The 2,065-nt window shown below is 34.2% G+C and overlaps 1 protein-coding gene across 1 annotated transcript; it reads left to right on the plus strand.

The window, feature by feature from the left end:
- Positions 1-404: 404 nt before the first annotated feature.
- LOC134692362 (uncharacterized) lies at positions 405-1,703 on the plus strand. The gene has a single exon (XM_063552817.1). It carries the CDS (start codon positions 405-407, stop codon positions 1,701-1,703), a length of 1,299 nt encoding a protein of 432 aa, XP_063408887.1.
- The last annotated feature ends 362 nt before the right edge of the window (positions 1,704-2,065 follow it).

A 2,065-nucleotide genomic window follows, 5' to 3' on the forward strand; every position in this document is an offset into this window, starting at 1 on the left:
ATGTGGCATATGTTCACTTCGACAAATAACAAAAGTCTGCAAATATTGGTGTCCGGGATGTGAAGGAGGCATTTCTGACGAGTGTCATGACCATCATAAACTACTGAAAGCTACAAGAAGTCATGAATCAATACCAATATTCAATTACGAGTCACTACCGTCATTCATAACTGGCATACAACAATCATGTATCTACCACAATGAACAAATATCAACAATATTGCAATGAACACGTGTTACCTATTTGTTTCAAATGTATCAATGACCATCGTAAATGTAACGTCACAACACTTGAGAAGGTTACCAATAATTTCAAGACCTCTAAGCAATTCCTAGATTTAGAATCAAAGATTGATGACTTATTAAAAAACATCAATAGAATTAAAAAGGACAGAAATTTTAAAATGACTAACATTGCAGAAGTGAAAACGCGACTTGGTAAAGAAATTCGACAGAAACGAGCGGAAATAAACAAACTCTTAGACAATCTTGAAAAACAAATCATTAAAGATCTTGAAGAGAAGGAATATCAAAGTAAGAAGAGTATTCAAAACGTGTTATCATCTGTCAAAGAAAAAGAAACCATGGTAACTCAATGTCAGATTACTTTTCTAAGCATCAAACAATATGCATCCAATCTTCAAACATTTCTTGGAATTAATGAAATTGAGGTAAAAGTTTATGAAAATGAACAGTATCTGCAGTCATTGAAAGAGGCAAACAGTTTGGAGCAAATTGGTCTAGTGTGGAAGGTTGATCCAGTTTCTGAAACTATTTCAAAATTCTTTGGATCAATTGAAATGACAAATCAAACAAGCAGCCTTGGGTTCATTAGTTCGAAAAATAAGCAAGCGCAGATACAAGTAGTGACAACGAAAAAGACTAGTATTAACGATGTGAAGTTGATTCTACAGAAGGAGATAACAATATACGGACAACACACTAAGGGTTGTTGTATGTCAAAAGAAGGGGACTTTTTGTTCACAGTTCATTTTTTCCAAAAATCGCTCATCACCATTGGATCAAAAAACAAACTCAAACATAAAATGAAACTAGGTCCTAGTTATGGGTTTGACATAACACTGATAGACGAAACAACAATTGCCATTTCAGATGGGAATTCAGGAAAGAAGTTCGGTATTGATATCATAGATATCAAGAATCAACGCAAAATAAATTTCATCGAACTTCCTGGTCGCACATGGGGAATCGCGCGAGACCACGACTCGCTGTTTGTTTGTGTAGACGGACGTGGTATATACAAAGTAAATACCTCGGACTATATAACATCTCATGTGATCAGTTGTAATTTACCGATGCATTCTTACGTAGCTGTCTTCTCCGACAAGATATACTACACTAATCCCGAAGACAACAGTGTAGTTTGCTATGATGAAAACGGATCACGTGTTTGGACTTTTCAAGATGAACTTATTTTGAATGAACCGGAAGGTATGACTGTTGATAAAAATGGAAACGTGTATGTTGTTGGATTCGGCTCGAACAATGTAATTATCATATCAAGCGATGGAAAGCATCACAAACAAGTCCTGCCCAGAGATAACGGTCTATCATCTCCATCTGCTATTTTCCTTGATGCAGAGAAAAAAAAACTGCTTGTTGCAAATACCGAGAAAACTGCGTTCGTTTACAATATTTCGTGTAAACTATTACAAATAAAATGCCCGTTCCAACATTTGTGATGGTGTTATAAAAACAAACAATTCTTAAAAATGTTATAAAAATTTAAATTGAATAATTTAAAGTAATTTAATGTTAGCTATTTGTTGAGTAATAATTCAAAGCTAAATTTGTGAGAACACGAATATAGCCACAAACAGAAACACTCGTTTGATAGAATCTATGTGTTCTTGGAATTAGCCTTATTGAAGTTGTAATACTGGTAGAAAATAGAATCAAAATTGTATTTCGTTCATTTGTTTTTATATATAAATAAGGTCATTCGTTTTCTCTTTTGAATTGTTTTACATTGTCATTTCGGGGCCTTTTATAGCTGACTTTGTGGTATGGAGTTCACTCATTGTTGAAGGCTGTACGGTGTCCT

Source organism: Mytilus trossulus, chromosome 12, assembly GCF_036588685.1.
Source record: "Mytilus trossulus isolate FHL-02 chromosome 12, PNRI_Mtr1.1.1.hap1, whole genome shotgun sequence".
Lineage (NCBI taxonomy): Eukaryota > Metazoa > Mollusca > Bivalvia > Mytilida > Mytilidae > Mytilus > Mytilus trossulus.

What these genes read in the sequence shown, in the direction of transcription:
- LOC134692362 (XM_063552817.1), top strand. Translation starts at nt 405, where the DNA reads ATGACTAACATTGCAGAAGTGAAAACGCGACTTGGTAAAGAAATTCGA.